Source organism: Haliotis cracherodii, unplaced genomic scaffold, assembly GCF_022045235.1.
Source record: "Haliotis cracherodii isolate W230 unplaced genomic scaffold, xgHalCrac1.p SCAF_1, whole genome shotgun sequence".
Classification (NCBI taxonomy): Eukaryota; Metazoa; Mollusca; class Gastropoda; order Lepetellida; family Haliotidae; genus Haliotis; species Haliotis cracherodii.
In genome coordinates this window covers 58954174-58976578 of record NW_027266264.1, presented here as the reverse complement: position 1 = coordinate 58976578, position 22405 = coordinate 58954174, and the positions used below count along the sequence as shown (strand labels likewise).

The 22405-nt window shown below is 40.6% G+C and overlaps 2 protein-coding genes across 2 annotated transcripts; both read left to right on the top strand.

Annotated features, from left to right (window-relative positions):
• The first annotated feature begins 824 nt into the window (after positions 1 to 824).
• Positions 825 to 8826, top strand: LOC139466198 (uncharacterized). Its single transcript, XM_071248153.1, has 14 exons — positions 825 to 913; positions 1339 to 1378; positions 1653 to 1752; positions 2531 to 2716; positions 2813 to 2942; positions 3245 to 3386; positions 3510 to 3619; positions 4742 to 4883; positions 5434 to 5587; positions 6053 to 6177; positions 6357 to 6477; positions 6777 to 6899; positions 8568 to 8664; positions 8753 to 8826. The coding sequence occupies exons 1-14, from the start codon at positions 865 to 867 to the stop codon at positions 8779 to 8781; spliced, it is 1548 nt and encodes a 515-aa protein (XP_071104254.1). The 5' UTR covers positions 825 to 864; the 3' UTR covers positions 8782 to 8826.
• A 12152-nt stretch (positions 8827 to 20978) lies between these two features.
• Positions 20979 to 22364, top strand: LOC139466182 (uncharacterized). Its single transcript, XM_071248152.1, has one exon. The coding sequence runs from the start codon at positions 20979 to 20981 to the stop codon at positions 22362 to 22364; it is 1386 nt and encodes a 461-aa protein (XP_071104253.1).
• Positions 22365 to 22405: the final 41 nt, after the last annotated feature.

The following is a 22405-nucleotide window of genomic DNA, read 5'->3' as shown; positions in this document are numbered from 1 at the left end:
AGTCGTAAATAGAAAAGCACCAAATTCCAAGCTCTCTGTTGTCCCCAAAACTTAAATTACATTATCTTTGTAGATTTCTATCTTGTTTTCTGCACGAAATGTTTTGCCACACATCCAATGAATATTATAGTAACCGCAACTTTGCAATTATTTAAATATGCCTACCGAAAATGACTACTATTCTACGAATATAAGCTTCCGCGGTGATGCGACCGTCAAACCAGCTGTTTCAATCAGATGGGTTTTATTGTGATTTAAATAGCCTCTGACTGACCAATCAGAATCGAGTAATTCCAAATTCATGGTAGAATTACTTATGTTAGCAAACAAGCCAGTTTACATTGTGTTACAAGTTGTTAAGACGGCGGCCAATGAACTTTTCTGGGAATTCGTAATCAAATATGATAAATACATCAGGATACAAACGATTAGGAAAATAACCCTAACATCATTCGACGTAGTCGAAGGTATGCGATACCGAATTCTACCCACTATCTTTAGTAGATATATAAATAGGATGTTTTTCAATTTATTGACAATAGACAATTGACAATTTGCCAGATGAAAATTATATAGTCAAAGGTGAATTGCTTAACATAGAATATGAACAGCAACGGGAGCGTCCATTAAGTACATACAGTAGTCATGGGACTTTAAACTGTTTCATATGGTTACTTTTGTTAAGTACTCAAATAAGTTATTCTTCTTTTCAAAAGCTAAATAACGCCAATCAGTTCCTTTTTATAAGTGTCCAAGGTCAAAAGTCAGAAACGATAACACCTAGAGAACTTATAGATAACAATTTCTCCTCGCACCTGAGGCTTCTCAGAACTCCATTCAATGTTACTGAAAGCTTGAACAACTATGACTGGATGGACAGTGTTTGCACTGACGGTGGTGCTATGGCACCTGGGTAAGACTATAACTGCTTCTTTTTCAAATAATCAGCCGAAGAAAAAACTTAAGATACATTTAAAAATCACTTTCAGCACATACCTTATGAAGTCACATGGTGTTTGTCTGTACACTTCCACATGTAATGATACAGAATAAAATGTACGCTTCATATTATCCTATTATCCTAACCAAAAAGGACTGAATGTGGAATGGGCATTTCTTTTTGTGTCTGTTGTATACAAACGTTCTTTGATATAGCTATATGTATCTATATGAATTGTTTCTACGGACTGGAATATTATTTGTGTTTATGGTTTCGACAGTTATTTGTATATATAACATGGATATTTACCCGTGCCGGTGACGTGGCCACTAATGGATAACTTGTGTTGATGGTGTACATGCCCACACATTATAGGACATAACGCATTCATGTTGCAGCCGAGTCAGCATGTACCTCTTGCTCTAGCGGAAATGGACGGTATGTGTTGCTACCGTAAACTTGTCTTTTCCGGCACATACCTTAAAAACTGGAGTAGCATATAAATGTAACTGTTTCTGTGATCCTGCAATTCTGCTTGAACCAATCAAATATATTATCATAAAATAAACTCTTTGCTCAGTATTTCTCTTCGAAACAATGATTTATCACTAGAACTGCCAGTGTAATCGATTATTATGTATGTAACACCTTTGTGACGTAGTAGGTTTACACATACAGAATAATGTTGTCATCTATCACTATCTGGTAACAGGAGGCATACCTATAGCAGCAGTATGGACCATCTCGAGAATCCTCACCGGGGCTTTGTGGATCAAATCGTAGGAACTGCTTCTCACTTCGACCCACTCACAGTATGTATTCCGAGGAACTGCATTTGTCACGTTAAGTCTACTAACTGATGTGTATATGTATATGTAATATACTTCTCAGGTAGTATCACAGGGAGATGTGGTCTAGCATCTGTCGCAATTCATGTAAAGGGAGAAGAACACACGCTGAGATAATGATTACTAATAGTAAACAAATATCGAAGAAATTTTGAAGTCCCAGTGCTTGAGTTCCTGTCGATTTGTGGCGTCAATATAGTGGTGTGTATATTTGGGAGTTTGTTCATTGTGTCTTATGTTGTTGTTTTTATTATGTTGTTTTGTGAGTGTTTTTAAGGAGGGCGGGGGTAAGGTGCCTGAGGTAGTTGATGGTCATGGTAAAATTGAAATAAAACTATTTGAAAGTATCTACCACCGAAACTCTTTATTGAAAACTCAGCATGAATCACTTATATGAATTCTTTGTGTCTTCCCTCAAATTACAATTCAGTTAAGGAAGGTAATCATTGAAGTCTACAACACAATAGTAGGACGTTTACACATTCAAGTTCTCAGTTCAAACTTCATTAAGTACAAATGAAATTGGGTGCCTTGTTTAGACATTTGTTTAATAAGATTTGCTTGATCAGTGTGTATGTATTTTGATGGTTATTTAGCAACTGGTACTAAGGACTTTGCAAAATTTGAATTGCTGCATTTTCTGTCTCACAGGGTAGGATCAAGTTGTTTTGAAACCATTACTATTACCTGCAGGAGAAAGCAAGTTTGTGGACGTATCATGGCATGAATCCTCTTTCATCAGGTTTCACACCTGGACAGTGAGCGTAGGAGGTCGGGCATGACGATGGTATGGAGGACATACGTCTTGGACACATTTCGTACCAAAGCAATGAGCGCTGACTTCCTTCACAAGATCCGAGTAGATCTAACCAACGTCCACACAGCTGGTATGACAGTAGTTCTCCGGTTCTGCTATACCTTTCACATGGTAAGTTATTCCAAGCTCCTACCAAACAAGCAAACATGATATAGAATAGATTCAATAATATGATATTCCGTGGATCTGTTAATCCTTCCTCTACAGAATCAACATGCCCCTTATGGCGACGCCACAGAGCATCAGATCCTGCAGCACATCCAGCAGCTCAAACCAATCTTCCACGACTTTGAAGGGGTCATCACTTCAGTAGAGGCTGGCTTCATCGGTACATGGGGTGAGTAAAAGTATCCTTACCATGTCTTCACTCAGTACGTTGGCCGAGTGACAATCACTTAAGTTACGTATTCTACACCAAAGTTCATTGGAGACACGTGCGACTTTACAAAGTTTGGCAGCATACCCGTTAACGACCTGCATCACGTGTATCTTTCATCCCAAATTGTGTCCCGTGTGCCCAGTGTAAGTGTTATATGCAATGATTTTCATGTTCATTCCAGTGACATTAGTTTTTCGTCCAGAGGAACAACTACTATTATATTAAGGATGTTGTTTGGTCATGCAATATTTCTGCTGCAGGAGAATGGTACTACACAACATATTTTGGTGATCCTGAGCATCGAAACTTCCACATCGACCCTTACTATGGCTACACTCCCCAACAGTGGCAAGGACGAAAGAACGTCCTCACTGCACTTCTCGATGCTGTTCCACAGTCCATGTAAGTTCCAGACTGTCATCCCTATGCCAGATCCCGCTATCAACCATTGACATTGCTTTAACTCTCTGAATAATCAAATATAACAATTTAGCTAAATACAGCTTTATGTTACGGCTATACCAGTCAGGTCCAGCTGCGATATCCGGGGCAGAAGATTGCCATGTTCCATACAACAAAGCCCATCACATATGCTGATGTCAACAAGAATACCAAGTCTTACGTTGCCAGGATCGGTAGGCTACTTTCTATCATAATATCGAATTGTCATCTTAATTCTGTGATTGTTTAGCAAATATTTAGTTTACATACTCCTAGGCTTTTTTTCCATTTTGAATGGTAATATTTACATACAATAATTACTTGTTCGCATGAGATCTAAAGCTACATAATGATGCCCCTCGTGATCAGTACAGTGTATAGGCCTTTACTATAAACATCAGAAACTATGATGTTCGTTTGCTTGTGTGTGTGTTGTTTAACGCTGCACTCAGAAATATTCCAGCTATTTCACGACGAACTGTGAAAAAAAATCAAGACTGTCCCACACAATCTAGTGATCGGTATTGTGAGGGAGGATCCATGTTGTCGGGGTACGGTGACACCTAGACACCCAGCCTGACCACCCGATCCATTCCTTCGCCTCTCACCACCAGCATATGTTGTGGTACTGCCTCGGAATCGTCATGGGGTTCAGACTCTATGAAGTGTCTCATTCAAAATAATAAAATGAATCATTGAAAATAACAGAAGATAGGATATAGCCATGAAATAGTTTGCCGACTACAAAAAGGTTTTCTTGGATAAATTTGTTTTCTTTGAATTTTGAACATTGACCATTGAAAGTTGCTTGTTTTTTTTAGCAAAATCCGTGTTTTCATTGAAAGCAACAACACTTCTACCATAGCCACACGAAATCTCTGATAAAAGCAGTCCATTGTACGCTCCCGATATCATGATCATGTTGTTATGAATCTCTATCAAACAATGATGGTATCAGGTGCTCGCGTAAAGGTAAGTGTAGCCCCCCACCTCATCCCCCCCCCCCCCCCCCCCCAACCCACTGGTTGCAACCACCACAAGTTAAAAATAGTGAATTGCAACGTCGAACATCATTTTTGTCAATGATGCGTCAGGTTTAGAAACCAGTGTATAACAGTCTTTTGTATTATTAAGTAATTGCATTTATAGATTATTTCCTGACAACTTGAACACCACAATCAAGAAACAGAACAATATTTGCGCTATTTTAGGCTAGAATCGGTTTCCCTTTCTTGGAGCCTTCACTTGTCTACAGAGGATTCCTGCTTCTGTTTATTTCCAAAATGATATAAGTTGTGTTGCTATTGCACTTTCAGCTTCTCACAACGACTGTTTCCTATCAAGCGATAACGACGTTGGCACCTACAAAAACGCAAGTATTGAGAGACCCTACCTTGCAGCCGAGACTCGCTACCTAATTATTGGTGGAGAAACATGCAGGCTCACCAAAAATGATAGGTAGCTATTGATTAAAACGGCCTATTTGAAACATGATACATGAGTGTCATACCAATTATTAATATCATTATGAAAACAATGTAGTTTCAGGTATGTGTCATGTCAGTTTTTGCAAAGCAAACGAATACTTATTGTCTCTTCCAGGATTTAATATAAATGTTACAAAAAGATAATACAATCTTAATCTTAATAACGCTTCATAGGTATTATAAGGGAAGTTGCCACTTAAGCGCACTGAATGACATTGAAGATGAATATTATTTTCTTTGTATATATCCATTTCATTCTATATTAAGGATTCAGTACATCCCTGAATATTACTGTTAACCCCAATTCCTTTGAAATTCGCAATTCTCTGTTAAACAACTCGAATAGCTTTCTTTTATTTGACTTTTAATTTGTACAGTTATCATGCAATAAGATATAGGAAAAATAATATACACTCATTCTACTGATTATAAAAGTACTATGGGCATGTGGCCTCCTCCAGAGGAGGAGTTCGGGAATAAAGAATATCAAATAAGTCTCATCTTTATCTTCCAACCAATAGAGACCACTGCCCTACAGCCCTGTCTGAGATGAAGACCTTCCACTGGACGTGGCTCAATCAACAATTCGACAAGGATATGTATAATCTCTGGGCAAGGGAAGGGTGCTACGAAGAAGTCCACAGGAAGCTTGGCTACAGGTTACGGTTGACTGAGGTAGGCATTGAAACACCAGGTTTACTTTATATATATTTATATGATTGTCTTTTGATCAGATGAAGATCCATTCGATAGGGATGAAATATGTCTTGTATTAGAAGACGTGTCTTGGCATAAAATCCTATTGATTTAAGTATACGTGGCCCCGAAAGAATTCGACTATGTAGTGTCAGTAGGGCAGACAGATTTTGGATGGCAGCTGGCGGGGACAGAATGGCTCTTTCCAATTCTGTATCTTAAATTTCAGTTTGTGGGCTTTATCAATGCCATCACGTACTGACCTAATCAACTCAGCAAGACATTCAGCAAAGAATTCATGTCAATTGGCACATCCTCTGCCTCATGTTTCTTATTGGCATTATCCATAATCATCTGATTATTGCGATCCCAATTGATCTCAGGCTGTTCAAGACACGCATTCATTAACCCATTCATGTCTCATGGGCCATGCTCTCTGTGCAGTCGATCCTTCCAGACAGCGTGCAGAAAGGAGGAGACTTCTGCGTCCATCTAACTCTCACTAACGACGGTTTTGCTGCCCCAGTCAAGGAGATGGATGTCACTCTTGTCATGCATGACAAGGCCAGGTAGGCAAAGGCCACGTTAAAGAAAGTGAAAGCCACTATTACATCAGTGTTGTATTTCTCCATTTTCAGATATTCAAATGGTGGTTTTCCACCTGCATGTAAAGGGCAGAAAGGATTATCTCCACAATATTTTATCTCTACAGCATACCAAAACTTACGTGTGTGTTGTGTTTTTTCAGTGGAAAATATTATGGTACCCCAATCACCAGTGTTGATGTTCGAGTATGGCAGCCCAATGAGCATCACACAATTGCTACTTCTGTCAACATTCCAACCAACATCCCAGCTGGGCAGTATGATGTAGGTTTAGCAACAGCACACAATCGCTACCTCATAATGTCACGCATACTTTCTATATCAGTCAACATGATCTAACGACTAGTAATGTTGGTTAATAGGTCAACAACTCAATACAATCCCAGCTAGACTATATCATACGAGACTACGTACTACGTTCATACCATTATTCATACCTAGCAGCTAATTCTGACGGTGCAAGAACATAATAGACATGTTAATTGTATGTCCCCTTAATTCGGTAACATATATATTTATAGTTTGACATTGTCAATTTATGTAGTAACTTTTCAATCCTTCAGTTGTACCTGGCTATTGGTGACAAGATCATGAAGCATGAGTCTGACTACTACGTCCTCCTGGCCAACAACGGGGGAGTGCCAGTTTACTCTGAAGGTCTCAATGACCTGAAGCACACCCTGCATGTGAGTCAAGATAGTTACGTGATAAAACTAACAGGAATATAACGGCAGTGGATGCACATTTTGTGAACACTGTCATCATCATTGTCATTATAGACGAGGGAAGATGGGAAGATAGTACACTTATGATCTCCGTGATACTTGCAGATGTAACACCAATGGTATACGTATAACCTGCATGGTGTTTGCATGATATCACGGCAATAGTACACGCATGGCCTGCATGATGCTTACATGATATCACGGCAATGGTACAAGCATGACCTGTATGGTGCTTGCATGATATCACGGCAATGGTACACGCATGACCTGCATGGTGTTTGCAGATGTAACAACAAGGGTACAAGAATAACCTGCATGGTGCTTGCATGATATTATGGCAATAGTACACGTATGACCTGCATGATATCAAAACAACAATCATCAAAGCATTGCCGCTCATAGAGCATGTGTTAATGTGATTGTCATGATGCCTGTTTTCTGCCTTTATTATACATGCAATGTCAGCATGATATATGTATGGTGCCTATGTGATGTCTGTATAACGTCTGTATTTGGCCAAACCAAGTAATATAATGTAGTGAATCAGTCTCAGCGATATACCCGCCACATCAAGGCGGCCTGGAGATGAGATTGAGTCTTACCACTAACCCGCAGTCAGCACAAACACACGTATTCATTTTGTGCTCAAAACTTGTATGAGTTCCGTGGCAGAATTTGTACCCAGTACCAAATGTGTCTCATAGGTACCAAATACTACTGGGATCCGCTGATTACATCATTACTGCAACGAGAACATGGGCTGGTGTCCGCATGAAGACCTTTCAACCTGTTTCCAGTCCAAATCTGCATTTCTTGAACATAACCGTAGCTCCTCAACACCATCAAATGCCTTTTTACGTTTACACCTTATTAAGGATAAGAATGTATCGATGAACAACTTCTTTATTACAATTCAGAGCGACGTTTCGGTGCAGGTTCTAACACCGTTATCAAGCAAGTGATTAATTGTAATAAAGAAGTTGTTTATCGATGAATTCTTATCCTTACTGCCTAAATGCCTGTCAAAGACGTTACACCTTGCGGTTAGCCTGTTGATTGTGTGTCATTGTACCGTAAGTGTATGGGTCGATATTAACCACAGACTTTCCTGGTTTAGGATTGATTACCTAGAGACAACCAGGACCTGCTTGTTGTTGATTGTGACATGAAATCTATGAAATATGTGTCTCACTAAGAGTGGCTTGCCCTGGCAAATAATCACTTAAGTTCCGTGTTGTGCTGGAACAATAATCTGTAGCACAATGAATATCAAGAAAGCATAGTAAATGAAACAACCGAATGACTCCCTTAGTCTTGATAAGCGGGGGCGGTCGGGTAGCCTAGTGGTTAAAGCGTTCGCTCGTCACGTTCGATTCCCGACATGGGTACAATGTGTGGAGCCCATTTCTGGTGTCCCCCGCCGTGATATTGCTGGAATATTGCTAAAAGCGACATAAAACCATACTCACTCACTCACTCACTCACTCACTCGATAAGCGGTGTGCAATTCCATTGTGTAAAACGAGATATGTGTAGTTTGAGAGTATAACTGTTGTAGCTAAATAAACCTAAAAACATTTCTCGGAAGCAATTGAATATAATTTCATATAAATATGCACATGCTCACAGGTGAGCAGTTCACATCATTCCGGGTCCTCCTCAGCCTGTGCTAAAGTGGGGTCCTGGACTCCCCCTAAGAAGAGCAAGTACAACCGACTGTTCACAGGTACGGACGACTCGCTATTAAACCCTCCACGTTTCAATAGCGTTAATTAACATTGCGTTTCGTAAAACACTTTCATTTCTTCTTGCAGTGCATGCATATGTGTCCATCATCGGCTGAGTGAACCATCTTTGGAGTAAACAGTCGTCAAAATTTCCATGGAACTTGACATCTTTGTTCGTTGTTAGTTGCGGACTCTTGGAAGGATGACGTGATGCTGCTTTAACGTTTAGGGAAGGGGTTGCATCAAAGAAATACTTACACGACGTGAAGATCCGGGATAGAATAGGTCTTCAGCAACCTATGCTTGCCGTAAAAGGCGACAATGCTTGCCGTAAGAGGAGACTAACGGGATCGGGTGGTCAGGCTCGCTGACTTGGTTGATGCATGTCATCGTATCCTAATTGCGTGGATCGATGCTCATGATGTCAATTACTGGATTGTCTGGTTCAGACTCGATTATTCACAGACCACCGTCATATAGCTTGAATATTGCTGAGTGCGGCGTTAAATAACAAACAAACAAATACTGCGCTCTGAATACTGGTTATCTGAACGGGAATATATTTGGTTTGTAATCGTAGCATTAACCAATAGAAAACCTAAGTCATTTTAGGAAGTGGTATGTAAAAACAGCATCTCTCACGGAAATCCCATTTCATATTCGTCCGAGAAATACAGCATGTGGAGTGGTATATACCTATAACATCACCCACAGTGGTCTCATAACATATTCATCTTAGCACTGCAACATAGGGAGTCATACCTACTTATAACATCAGCCATAGTGGTCTCATGACATATTCATCTTATAACTACAAAACAGGGAGTCATACCTACTTACAACAACACCCAGAGTGGTCTCATGACATATTCATCTTAGCACTACAAAACAGGGAGTCATACCTGCTTATAACATCACACACAGTGGTCTCATGACATATTCATCTTAGCACTGCAACATAGGGAGTCATACCTACTTACAACATCACCCAGAGTGGTCTCATGGCATATTCATCTTATAACTACAAAACAGGGAGTCATACCTACTTTATAACATCACCCATATTGATATTATGAAATATTTATCATAGCACTACAATACAAGGAGCCATGCATACACATAGCATCACCCGCAGTGATCTCAGGTCATATTCATCTTTGATATGCAAACACAGGGAGTCATACTTACCCATAGCATCACCCATATTGCGATAAAGCAATTATATTGACACACTGTATAACAACAACCACAATCATCCAAATAGAACGAACAAATAATAGGAAAACAACAAATTGCAAGTAGATGTAGACAGCAGATGAGTCAATGGAGATTGTACGGGCGCTTCTACTTTGTGACACGCTGTGTAGACCGAAAATGAGTGAGTGGGTTGGGTTTAACGCCGTTTTTAACAGTATTCCAGTTATACCGCGGCGTGTCAGCTTAATGTGGGAGGAAAGCCCGAAGTGATGCAGGTCTCAGACGTTTACCACTTCGGTGAAACCCACGAGCACGTGTATGATGCTGACAAACCTAGAAATATAATCGGGCCGAACCGGGACTCGAACCCACAATCATAGGTTTCTGGTGTGCCCAAGGGACGCAACTCTGCACAGAAAATCGCTGCACCTTAGATGACTTGGTTCCTTCTTGAGTTTACAGAAGATCCCTTGGGAGACATCTTTGGATTGTCTGGCATCACCTACAGATACAGTACAGGCCTCATCCATCATTGCACGGGTGGCCCAGTCGTCTAAAGCGCCGCGATTCGCTGTGCAGAGTTGCGTCCCTTTGGGCACGCCAGAAACCTACGATTGTGGTTCGAATCCCGGTTCGCCCCGATTATGTTTCTAGGTTTATCAGCACCATACCCGTGCTCGTGGGTTTCACCGAAGTGGTAAACGTCTAAGACATGCATCACTTGGGGCTTTCCTCCCACATTAAGCTGACACGCCGTGATATGACTGGAATACTGTTAAAAGCGGCGTTAAACCCAACACACTCACTCACTCATCCATCATTTTAGTCGACTCACTCGTTAACGTGATGAGGACCGTTTGAGCAAGACTGATAATCAGTTTGAATTTGAACAGGATACCGACCTCCCATATACAGCTTGTGTGTCAACTGGTTGTTTTACGAATGGGAACATCCGGGTGCTGCAATGCACCACTAACAGGCTTCACCTGAATTTACCTGGCCGGCGTATTCGCCAAGGTCCTCTGGCACCTTAAATCTGCACCAATATTGCTGTGGAATATTTCAGACAACAAAGAAATCCATACAAGTAGAGTATGCATCTGACATCATACCAGTCATAAACCTGTCAAATCTGCAGTTTGTGTCAACGCGCTTGACATGCATATTCTGACATTACATTTATCAATCATTTGCTAACCTTCTAATATGAAGTTTACTTCCTTACCAGCAGTAATTGAACACCATTGCCTGAGGCTGAATAATGAACGTAAACCTAGCTTTGTTGTTTAACGACGTACTTGCGGCTATATGAAGGCTGCCTGTAAATAATAGACTCTGAAGCAGACAATCCAGTGATTGATATTATGACCAACGATCCACGCCGTACGTTGACACGCTATGAGTGAGTGAGTATGTTTTACGCCGTTTTTAGTAATATTCCAGCAATATCACGGCGGGGGACACCAGAAATGGGCTTCACGCATTGTACCCATGTCGGGAATCGAACCCGGGTCTTCGGCGTGACGAGCGAACGCTTTAACCACTAGGCTACCCGACACGAACATAATCGGGGCGAACCGGGATTCGAACCCACAATCATAGGTTTCTGGCGTGCCCAAAGGGACGCAACTCTGCACAGCGAATCGCGGCGCCCTAGACCACTGGGCCACCCGTGCTCCCTCACAATTATATGATGTCCTTATTTTATTGTACTTGATAGTCTACTTCCTACTTACACTACTCAACTTTGGATAATGATACTTAGACATTTGTATGTTTGTTGTGTAAGGCCGCACTTAGTAATATTCCAGCTATATGGCGGCGGTCTGTAAATAATCGAGTCTGGGCCAGACAACCCAGTGATTGACATCATGAGCATCGACCCACGCATTTGGGATTCGATGACATGCATCCTTAGACATTTCATACTTCTACACTATCAGTATTATCAGTAATGGCATAGTAGTACGTGTGGTGAATCAAGAAGTTATGCATGTGTCCCTTAAAAGTAGAGTAGTGTATAATATATATCCAGAACATAAAGCAACGACAATGTAAAATATCCCTTCTCAACTATGACTCCGGCAACAGACCTATAGCAGTATCCCCACCGTGGTTTTGTCAAACAGGAAGTAGCCTTCAGTTTCAAACAGCTGACAGTATGTACACAACAGCCGTCACTGATTTAAAGATAAACGTTGTGGTAATGTAGGTTTCAGGTCAAGTATGTGTCAATGTTCTGATGAAGGGGGAACTTAATTAAGAACCACTAAACACATGCAGGAGAGCAATTCGTCATTTCGGTAAAGGCTGTGTGTTCTCAGCCATGTCAGTATAAAACGTAGTTTTTATGTCAACATTACGGTTGTACTTTTGAACTAAAAATAACCGATGACAGAATAAATACCTAAATAAAGAGGAAATAGATACTCGACTTCATTTGCACCTGACTCGATTATAAAACCAGGTATATATATATATATATACCTGACAAACTACATCACTACATCACTGCATTTAAGGTATATATATGACCAACGATATATACCTTAAATGCAGTGATGTAGTTTGTCAGGTATTTGTGCCGCCAATCGAGATGACTAGGTACACTCTTCCAATAGACCATGGACCAAAAGCAGCTAATTGCTGTGTTGTGATGCTGAGACAACCCCTGGATATATCAATTCTGTCCATAATTAAGAAGAATAGATTTGGTATTGTATCGGACATGTATCGGTTATATAAAATATTTAATAGGATGAAAGGGGTAGGTTTGTGTCAGATATATTATAAACACCATTAAAGAAGGAAAGAGGGGGAGTGGAATGATCGTTTACAAGAGTGGAGTTAGAATTTGTTCAACAAAACTTCAAGCTGCTGTTTTTTTTATATTCAAAATGTGCCGGAGCCAGGGCGAGGTGTGGGCTCGTCGTTATAGGAACATTAATGCTGAGAACATTAATTCCTTGAATTCACCGATTTGGGCATTACTTAACATATACTCTTTCAATCTACTGATAGAACACGCCTATGGTAGTTCAAATTTAGACTAATTCACTCTACCAGCTAATGCTTTTCTCCATAAAATAACATATGCAGTCCCGCTCATGTGTTCTCGCATCTATTTAGGGACTCGCCCTATTTCAAGTCTCGTTGAACAGTGGACAATCGAAAAGCTGCTATTCAAATAACACTTACCAAAACTAAAATATCACTTTTTTTCCCCCAAACAATGACCCCATTAATACTATTATTATAATAATCATTAATTCATCACCATTTAACAAAATATATGTTGAACTTCACAAAAATACACTTGGAAAACAAACTATTATATATTTACAAAAGCAACAGCTATTGACAAGCTTGTTAATTTTCTGTCCAGTTGCCATGCATTATTGGAAGGTAAATTTGTTTACGACTAACTGTAAGTATGTGCCCTCAATATGTATATGAGCCATGTGTCGTATACAAAATAATACGTGCGATAATAAAACTCCTGCAACTCCTGACATATCACCAGTAACGTAGGTAGACGTGTGATGCAGTTCAAACACATTTATCCCTGGGGAAAGATACATGCGTATACAACCAACGAGTAACAAGTAACTGAAGGTAGATTTACATAAATCACCAACGGTAAAATAACGCAGAGCACATTCCTGTTTTAAAGGGAAATTATACGTGCGCTACAGTGCACTTAACTGAGTGAAATATGGCACTTTAATTGCAGATGCAGGGTATACAGTAGTGTTGGATCTGCCACTACCCACGATATACAGTAGTGTTGGATCTGCCAATACCCATGATATACAGTAGTGTTTGATCTGCCAATACCAACGATATACAGTACAGGATCTCTCATTACCGACGATATACAGTAAGTATACGATCTGCCGTAACCCACGATATACAATAGTGTCGAATCTGTCATTACCAACTACAGACAGTAGTAACGAATCTGTCATTACCAACGATATACAGTGGTATAGAATTTGTCGTAACCAACGATATACAGTAAGTATACGATCTGCCGTAACCAACGATATACAGTAGTAACGAATCTGTCATTACCAACTATATACAGTAAGTATACGATCTGTCGTAACCAACGTTATACAATAGTATCGGATCTGTCATTACCAACGATATACAGTAGTAAGGATCTGTCATTACCAACGTTATAGAATAGTATTGGATCTGTCGTAACCAACGCTATACAATGGTGTCGAATCTGTCATTACCAACGATATACAGTAGTAAAGGATCTGTCATTACCAACGTTTTACATTCATGTCAGATCTGTCATTGCCATCGTTATACATTAGTATCGGATCTGGGTTATTCTGCTACCAATCGTTTTTTACGTTACCTATATAATTTTATACATGCCTAGTGGAAACATGGGTTAGAACAGGTTACCTGCACTCAGTCGTTGTAAGGGACCACATAATGAGCTCGGGTGGTATCGATGATAGACTCCGTGGCATGGCAAGCCCAGCCTCAATCATGTACTGAAACAACAAACAAACAAATTATCAGTTATACCCGCAGCTGACAAAGGTTGAGAATACTAGCTGACGTATATTGAACGGTTGTTAAGGGGGTTTCATATATTTGAACCTGTGAAGATCCTTGTAGAATAGGTCTTCAGTAACCAATGCTTGTCAAAAGATGCGACTCACGGGATTGGGTGGTCAGACTGGGTGGCCTGGATGATTCATATCATCGTATCCCACTTGCAAGGCTCATGATATCAATCACTGGGTTGTCTGGTGCAGAGGCTATTAATTACAGGCCACCGTCATGTAGCTGGAATATTGCTGAGTTCAGCGTTAAACAACAAACAAAACATAGATTTGATCACTGATAACTTACATTATCATCATAATCACACGCACAAAAATAATCTTATTTTTTCACAAAAACTTAACTTCTCTAGCAATTAACGATCGTTCTTGACAGGTTGGACGTTTTCCAGCATTGGCTGACATCAATATGTATATATGGCACGCTATAGATAAGTATTTGAAATGAACAAGATATTTGAAACCTGATTGTTCGATAACTTTTAAAGATGAAACCATCTGTAATCTGACGCTTGAACCAGATCACGCTGAAGGAATCCCATGATCGAGGTAAGTTTCATCAGTTCAAACTTTAACAAGATTGGGAAACTGTGTCCCAACGTCAGTTACAAAATCGCGGTAAGTTCAACCTTCTTTATCGTCCTAAATAATGTTTGCATACTGTTTGAGGTTACTGTATCGTACAAAAACAGTTGATTCATCGTTCATCACGAAAGACCAATGTTTCTCTCATAAATACATTTGATTCATCATTTGTGACTCTTGTCCGTTGCTTATCATAAATACAGTTGGTACGTCGTTCATCACGCGTGTCCAATGCTTGTCTCATAAACGCAGTTGATTCATCGTTCATCTTGCTATTCCATTGCTTGTTTCATAAAAATACAGTGGATACATCGTTCATCTTGCTATTCCATTGCTTGTTCCATAAATACAGTGGATACATCGTTTATCTTGCTATTCCATTGCTTGTTCCATAAATACAGTGGATACATCGTTCATCTTGCTATTCCATTGCTTGTCTCATAAATACAGTCGGTACATCGTTTATCTTGCTATTCCATTGCTTGTTCCATAAATACAGTCTATACATCGTTCATCACGCGAGTCCAATGCTTGTTTCTATAAAACAGTCGATAAATTGTTCATCATGCTGGACCAATGCTTGTTTCTTTAAAACAGTCGATAAATTGTTCATCATGCTGGACCAATGCTTGTTTCTATAAAACAGTCCGTAAATTGTTCATCATGCTGGACCAATACTTGTTTCTATAAAACAGTCGATAAATTGTTCATCATACTGGACCAATGCTTGTGTTGTTGATACAGTTGATACATCGTTTCACATTCTAGTTCACCGCTTCTTGGCCACACACATTATTGTGATACAGTATTCATCCTACTATATAGAGTCTTCTTCTCCAGAACAAACAATGGATTTTTATACATTACGAAGTCTGCTATTGTTACGGATTTCAATTTGTTAAAGGCATAAACAAGGAAATTCAGTGGAATCCTTTGGGGGTCATATTTCTAAAGATATCTTCTTAAAGGATGAAACTTAATGTTGTTTCACATGGTTCTCCTATCTGTAGAATCCTATGCATAAACGTCTGTCTGTCTATCTATTCACATAATCCATGTGATACAACTTGTCGCATGATGTAATTCGTAGGAATATTTCATTGTTCTTTGTAATTATTAGTATATTGCTAACCTTATTCGTCACAGAAATATACATACAGAAAAAGGTCAAATTTAAAGGCAGTAAATACTCATGATCTTACCAAACAACAGGTGTGGACATTGTCGCAACAGCTGCTAGTGCGTTGATGTCATATTAAGCCCGTAACATCTGTTATAATTTGTTGTCATGGTGCTGATTCACACACACACATGCTAGTGATATAGTTGGAATCGTACTGTGGAGATTTCTTATGAATATGGAATTGGTTTTGTCGCTTTTACTATTGTTATTGTTTTCATTGTTCCTGTTGTTGCTGCTATTCTTCTTCTTCTTCTGGGGTGGTCGGGTAGCCTAGTGGTTAAAGCGTTCGCACGTCACGTCGAAGACCCGGGTTTGATTCCCGACATGGGTACAATGTGTGAAGCCCATTTCTGGTGATATTGATGGAATATTGCTAAAAGCTCCTCCTCCTCCTCCTCCTCCTCCTCCTTCTTCTTCTTCTTCTTCTACTACTTCTTCTTCTCCTCCTCCTCCTTCTTCTCCTCCTCCCCCTACTCCTCCTTCTTCTTCTTCTTCTTATTATTATTATTATTACACTGACATTAAATTTCAGATGATGCCTCTGAAACCCACTTCCTGCTGCGATGTTTCTCTTGTCCTGCTGTCTTATACATCTGTGTTATACATCAGCATCACTATATTCATCATGCCGCCACAATACATCATTAGTATGTCAAAGGGATCAGAGGTTTAGAGGGATCAGAGGGATCAGAGGTATCAGAGGGATCAGAGGGATCACGGGGATTCAAGTTGAAGGACTACTGGATACCACCAGCATGGTCAGGGGTTGCATTCCATATGATGGAACAAAGCTGGACTAAGCAAAATGATATATGCCGGTCAGAGGAGAACTTCACAGCTGCCGAGATGGTAACACCGGGTCTCAAATCCTTCTTTCTGTACAACCACGCCTCAGAGAGTGACGGAACAGTGAATCAAACACAGACTAAGACATACAAGGAAACAAACATCATTTTCAGACTCTTGAACCAAGATTTAAACTCTGTGTTTGTGGATGTGGGGGCAGGGATTGGGGCGTACAGTCTAGGAGTGGGTGCTACAAAGAGACACAAAGTAATCTCTATTGAGCCATTACCTGATAACGCAAGACATTTATGTAGAGGCATTATTGCATCTGGCCTTCGATGGCGAAACTACATCGTGACGAATGCACTTTACAGCAGCCATACGGATCTGGCTTTAACCAATGACGAAATTGCACCAGAAAAGTACACAATGAAATCGCTTATGACTTCAAAAAAAGAAACGAAAACAAGATATCATGTCATTCTCAATATTGCTAGACGACATTTTGACAAAATTTAATATTACTGTTGCGGGATTGCGAATACCAGCAACGCACCATCCTGACAGGATTTTGAAGGGAGGTAAAGCATTTTTTAAGAAAGTAGACGTCAGGTTTGTGCATATGGAGTGGCGTTGGAATGAGGACTTCAAGGGGAAGTACATTTGCCTTTTTTTGACTGACAACGGTATGTTGCCCTACGCCTTCGATAACGCTCTTAAGATAGAGGACCACTTTATTTGGCCTTCAAATGTAATCTGGAAACGAAGAGGTCCTTAACAGTTATATGTGTCATGTACTGGCTTAGATCATCAAAGCTTGTGGGTTGTACTGGATTAAAGGCACGTATTAACTCAGCATCGTATTTGAAATGGTCCGTGTGCGGGGGGGAGGTAGGATTAGGGAGGGGAAGGGATGGATGAGTTATGGTGATAGAGACTGAGGGTGAAAGGGAGACGAGGTTGTGGTAGTAGATTTGAACCAATTGTGATAAACGTGGATAAACACTAACGACCTACGTCATTTGGGTCTGTCCTCTTACATTCAACAGGGGCAACGTGATATGCCTGCCTTAAAGATTTACTGGTAATAGATAGCATTCCCACAATACAACCATACAGTAATCGGCCATCAGTGATTATCGTTGTTTCCCGAGGTTAGACGGTAGCTTTTGATTAACACGGCAGATATCAGGATAGATTCTCTCTTATCTCTTACCCAAAGACGTCCGCTCCATGTAGTGGTGCACGCGACGTTATCAATGTGCTGCACAAAACGTCGCTACTACTCCGTTTTCCTGCTCTGTTACGAGCCTACCCTGTCTTGTTTAGAAGTTGTATTTTGAGCGATGGACTGAAGATTAGTAAATGTATGTGAGAATAAACCTCGTGTTGTGTTAAGCCTTTGTGTGTATGGTCCGGTACATGAATTCTGATGAGGACAATTCGGAGATCACTCCCTGACCCCTCGATACCAGACGAGTTGTAGAGCCAGGGCGTACACAGACCATGACGGCACCGAACGGCAATACGTTTAGGTAACTGTGGATAGGTTCTCTTTAAGCCCCAAACGCAGTTACGGTCGACACAATCGGTACAACATACTGGGACATGTTAGGGAGACGTGTGCATCAACGTCACAGGCCGTCGACCACGTTGGCAGAACTTGGTCTGGCGCTCCAAGATCACCATCAGGGAGACTCATACGTAGTATGTCTCGTGGAGTGAATGAATGTTTCCAACGTCTCTACCGACTTCAATAAACACCCGCTACCATTTGGCGAAATATGCGACAGTTTCAGTGATATACAAAAGAAATAACATAGCCAATATTGAACCCAAACCTGGTTATCCTAAACTAGTACGTTTGCTTTCCACAATCTCTAGACATACAAAAACGTTATTCGTATATATTTAAAGGGCAAAATAACCTCTGGGTTGCAATAGCAGGTTTTACGACGTTCCAACACAAAGATTTGAAAAGGGTGCGTCATGTTGGTGAAATAAAATACATAAAGTAATACATTAATGTCCATGCATGAGTATCTCGGGTGCAGTTGCTCCGACGATGTTGTGAGGTGTTCTGGTATAATCATATCACTTTAACACTGACCGAGAGGGAAATTATAGGCCATTCTATATCAGAATGAATCCCTTAAATATGGCGAGGTTATAGTAATGACAACAAATAAACACATTCAGTTGATTCATATCATCGCAGAATATCATCTCTTAATAAAATATTAATACATTATCTGCAAATCGTTTGTTTTGACACAAGAAACCAGGATGTAGAATGTGTCGTTGTATCGTATGTCTGGTTGAACTGTTCCCTTTGTTTTTATTTAACATTTTTCGTCCGATGTTTTTTCAGCGAGGTCAGTATAACGGGTCTTTTCAATAAGAATTAGACATTAACTCAATGACCTTGTGATCATGATTACTACTCAACCATTCATGGTCGATCGTTGTGATCTGAGATATTCAATAAATGCTATGTCGATTTCTATTTGAGTATACGCAATGATTGTTGTATTGCATTACACAGTATTGTTTTGTGTATCACTCAACTGTAAAATATGTAATATTTTACTAAATTTGATGACTGGCGCATTCAATATAAACTCTTTGGAATTCGAAACGAAACAACTCTTGTTCGATTCCCACTACCTATGAAACTTTTGTAGTGACTTATTGTGTACGTAATGACATAACCATGTTGTTCACTTTGCACGTGAATGCACGTGCCCAGGTAATTCATTGACGTTTAATGTGATTCGATATCAGATCAGGACTTAGATCATTATTTCCATTGTACAGGTATGGCCTTATATAATTTCTGCAAAAGGCAGTTAATTATTTTAAAATACAGCAGTAACCTTTAAAGGTGTTTTCGAGAAAAGAGAAAAATCAAATAATAAATCTCATTTGTGTAACTAATGAATCACATCTGTATTGTTGGAAGTATGGGGCACACCTATCCATTGAAACACTAGATATGAGCTTGCTTCGTCAAACTATAGCCCACAGACGGGGGATTGTGATAGACACGCTATCTGGGGACATGACACGACTCAACATGAGACAAGAACCGACATGCAATATCCGAGAGTGGAATAATCCTTCTCTCATGACTGAAATGTGATTAACATGACGATTGTCTTTAATAATAATCATAATAATAGTTAAACACGCGTAGCTCACACAGGTCCTTGTTCACATGGTGTGGTATAAGTATTCAATAACGCCGATGAATGTATCCATGTCTGCCTCGACATACACTTTGTTGGGCATACCATGAGGCGATCCTTATCGCCAGCAGCATGGCATGTACATGACGCGACACACTCGCTCAAGGTACAGGTAAGACAGCAATGTCCTTTTTCAACATTGATTCTACAACCACTTTTTTTAATGTCCCAAGAAATGTTAGCACTGATAAATAGTAAAACAATAATAATAATTGTCCACAGAGTTGAGATATCCGAAATGCATACATTCTCGTTCATATTCCTGTTGTTTAGACGATCAAATGGTGTTCTGTGTTGTATCATTTCGCCCGACATGTCAGCACCGTGCCCGTGGTGATGGGTTTAACCGATTATGGGCTTTCCTCCAACATTATGCTGATACATCGTGATGTAGGTGAGTGAGTGAGTGAGTTGGGTTTAACGCCGCTTTTAACAGTATTCCAGTTATATCACGGCGTGTCAGCTTAATGTGGGAGGAAAGCCCCAAGTGATGCAGGTCTCAGACGTTTACCACTTCGGTGAAACCCACGAGCACGGATATGGTGCTGACAAACCTAGAAACATAATCGGGGCGAACTGGGATTCGAACCCACAATCATATAGGTTTCTAGCGTGCCAAAGGGACGCAACCCTGCACAGCAAATCGCGGCGCCTTAGACGACTGGGCCACCCGTGCCCCCTCGTGATGTAAGAGAAATTAAACGCAACTCTCACTTTCAGACACCATGCGCACCTCCGGATCCAGACTGGATGACATCTATACTTCCTGTCAAGTATCCAGATACCGCTTACTCTACCTCCTGCTGACAGCCTTGGGCATATTTCTCATCATTACTGTAATCAACGAGGGCACGTCTACTTCAACCTTTCACGATGAAGACGTGTCCAATTCATATGACCCCAGTTGGTCCGAAAGGTCGAAAGGCAACTGGTCAGTTCTGGGCACAGGGATGGTGATGAGACGTCAGATGAAGACCTGGAACGTCCTGGACAGCCTGTGTGACACAAATGACACTCTCATACCCGTGAACGTGTCCACCCCTGCTGGAAATGTCGTAATGTATGTACATGATGAAGATGACGACGTTGCGTATGAGCAGAACGATAAACAGATCTTGACACCTGTACTAAAACTCATGTGGAAGAACAAAGACATGAGTTTCATTGACATCGGTGCCAACACAGGCCTGTGCAGTTTGGTCGTAGCTGCACTTGGAAACCCCGTTGTTGCTATTGAACCATTCCATGACAATATTCCAAGGTTCTGTCAAGGAATTCTGGACTCGGACTTGGTTGGGAGATGCTACATTGTCACCAACGCACTATGGGATTCGAACAGAATGGTTAAAGTCACACCAGCTTTAGGAAAATTTAATCACAATTACAAGGTATTGCCATACCCCAATCGAAAAGGTGACACAACGAACACGATTCTTCTCTCGGAGTTGCTCGATCAGTTCCCTATGACGAAAACAGGGATACAGATAGGCTCTCATGACAACGTTACCCGCGTGTTGGCAGGAGGTGTGAAGCTGTTCGATGTAGTGGATGTTGTGTTTGTACATGTAAACTGGTTCTATGTACTTCAAAAACAGCAAGACAAATTCGTCCTCAATTTTCTTCAAAGCCGCGGATATAGATCGTATGGCTATTGGAAGGATTTCACTCTGCTGGACGACCAGCCTGACACTTGGCCCCAGTATGTCTTTTTTATGAAAGATGGTGAGGACAGCCCATCGGGCAAAAAACAGAAATATGTGGGAAAGAAGGACAAGGGTCATTATGCCAATAATGACGAGGATGACAATGATGACTACGACGACAAGAACGACTACGATGACTACAAAGAATACGATGATTACGAGGAATACGAGGACTACGAAGACTACATGGATTATGAAGGTAGTGGTTTAGAAGAGGGGAGCATCTGGTCTCGGATGATACAGTCGAAAGTTGGGAGTGTTGTTGCAGATTCAAGGATAGACTATGACGATCTCGAAGACTATAACGATGACGATGACGATGACGATGACGATGACGACGACGACGACGACGTAGAAGAGGAAGACGCCACCTGGTGGCGCTACACTGACACAGACAGCAGAGGTTGAGGACATGGACCTCTGGCTAGAAGACGATAAAGGACATACAT